The sequence below is a fragment of the Erythranthe guttata genome, chromosome 12, assembly GCF_056151865.1.
Source record: "Erythranthe guttata isolate IM_541 chromosome 12, IM_541, whole genome shotgun sequence".
In the NCBI taxonomy this organism is placed as follows: Eukaryota; Viridiplantae; Streptophyta; class Magnoliopsida; order Lamiales; family Phrymaceae; genus Erythranthe; species Erythranthe guttata.
The window spans coordinates 760,323-762,545 of NC_142544.1; the positions used below are offsets into that span (position 1 = coordinate 760,323).

Sequence of the window (2,223 nt, forward strand, 5' to 3'; positions counted from 1 at the left end):
GTAAGTGACTTTGTTCTTTTTATTGCTTCTATCTCCCTACATATTATCAATAGGATTTATCTCTTCATAAAGAATATATATATGCACTCTGAAATGAAACATCTATTGAATAAATATCGAAAACGGGATATAGTTCATCTCTTTCTTAACGAGTATAGATATTCTCGTGTGTTTATCACATGCAAAAAAAATCCACGAGATATATTGTATCACTAGGTGGTGTGATTTTCTTGCATTTGTTTTTTGCCCTGTTTCTTTCTTTTTCTGAAGTTGGATATATGACCACTTTGTGTTGTGGATTCTTCACTTTTGCTAGTGCACCTAAGTTGATTTTCATATCTGGGCTTATGGGTGGAAATTGGAACGAAATATCAGATTTCTTCCGATTCTTTTTCTTTTTTTTGCCTTTGGAACTAAATTTTTCATTCCGAAATCTGATTATTCAAATTTTTTTTATTTGGAACGGAATGGGATACGTATTAAAGAAATATTTTTGAAAAATATTTTCGAGAATTCGGATTATTTTCTGAAAATTACGCTTATAATATCAATGTTATTCTATATTTAGTGTCATGGGGGACTAAAGAAACATAATTCTCAATCCGAAAATATCCAATTTTAGAACAATTCTTTTCATTCCTGTTTCAAAATTCCAATTTTCAATATTTTTTTTTGTGTTTTTTTAACGGAATTGTGATTTATTTATCACTTCCGAAAAAATTGTAATTTTTCCAAGAGTACCATTTCCGATCGAAATCCGTCCGAATTTCGCCTCTATCTTGGGCTAGTTCTAGTCAATTTCTTACATCATATATAAAGCCAGGCTCTATCTTATCGATGCTACATCGGGTGATACACCCAATCGAAGACACACACACACACACACGCACATATTGAAATAAAAAAGAATAGTGTCCCTATTTTTTATACATAGAAAAATTGAGTTGAAGCCAAAAAGTTTGTAACTTGAAAACACTTTTGTGGAAGAGGTCACACTTAAAGAGGATTTAGAGAACCTTTGAATGATACCAAGAGTTTATAGTATTTAAATTGAATAGAATCATTCAACTAAGGATTCATTACTAATCTCCCACTCATTCATTTTTACACTCTATTTAATTAGATTTTGGATAGACCTAAATCTCCCTTCACCACTGCTTTGCATTCTTAATCTCCCACAATTAGTGGGTAATTGTCATCATTAGTGACTAATGTAGCTTCCTCATTGAAGTTGACCCCCATTATCACCCCCCCCCCCACCCCACCACCCTCCAAATTATTTGTAACTATAAATATACTCCTCTATCATGTCTTAATTCTCTCCATCAAATCTCTCTCTCTACACTTGTTTCTCCCCATTAAATCTCTCTCTCTCTCTCTACAATACTTGTTTCTCTCCATCAAATCTCTCTCCCTCTCTCTCTACAGTTACTTGATTCTCATCTCTCTCTCTCTCTCTCTCTCTCTCTCTCTCTCTCTCTCTCTCTCTCTCTCTCTCTCTCTCTCTCTCTCTCTCTCTCTCTCTCTCTCTCTCTCTCTCTCTCACACACACACACACACACACACACAGAGGCTTTGTATGGATACTCCTTTGTCAGTGAACTTGGAACTGAAAATAATAAGGGCTAGAAACATTGATCTGAAATCATGTGCAGAGTTATTTGTGAGATGCTACCTCTATGCAGGAAGCAACAAAACAAGAGTAAGAATAGACACTGAAAAAATCTCATCAAAATCCGATTTAACTTGGAACCACACCTTCTCTCTCAACTGCACCGGCACTAGAGAAACCGTCAAATCTCTCGAAAACGGAACCATCACTTTCGAGCTCCGCCGCAGAATATCTACACCGCCGCTCATCGGAAGAATGATGGCCGGCTCGAAACTGGTGGCCAGAGCGGACATGCAGTGGAACGACGGCGTCGGAGAGAAGGGATTGGAGATCGAGAAGTGGATGGTGATGGTCCCGGAGAAGAGCGGACGGCGGGTGTGTGACGACGCCGTCAAACCGCCGGCGGTGCTAATCGCGGCGGAAGTTAAGGAGAGAGAAGTGAAGAGGAGTAGTGAGAGAAAGTGTGGTGATTGTAATGACTATTGTGTTGGTTGTGAGTTTTTTGCTATTGGAGCTGCTTTAGAAACCTTTTAATTTTTTTATTTTTTTTTTCTTTTTTGGTTTTTTTATGGCAAAGGTCATTATTTTTGTTATTTTGTTGTATCAAAAAA

At 37.1% G+C, this 2,223-nt stretch overlaps 1 protein-coding gene across 1 annotated transcript; it reads left to right on the forward strand.

Annotated features, from left to right (window-relative positions):
• The first annotated feature begins 1,441 nt into the window (after positions 1-1,441).
• LOC105972942 (uncharacterized) lies at positions 1,442-2,223 on the forward strand. Its single transcript, XM_012997924.2, has one exon. The coding sequence runs from the start codon at positions 1,580-1,582 to the stop codon at positions 2,144-2,146; it is 567 nt and encodes a 188-aa protein (XP_012853378.1). The 5' UTR covers positions 1,442-1,579; the 3' UTR covers positions 2,147-2,223.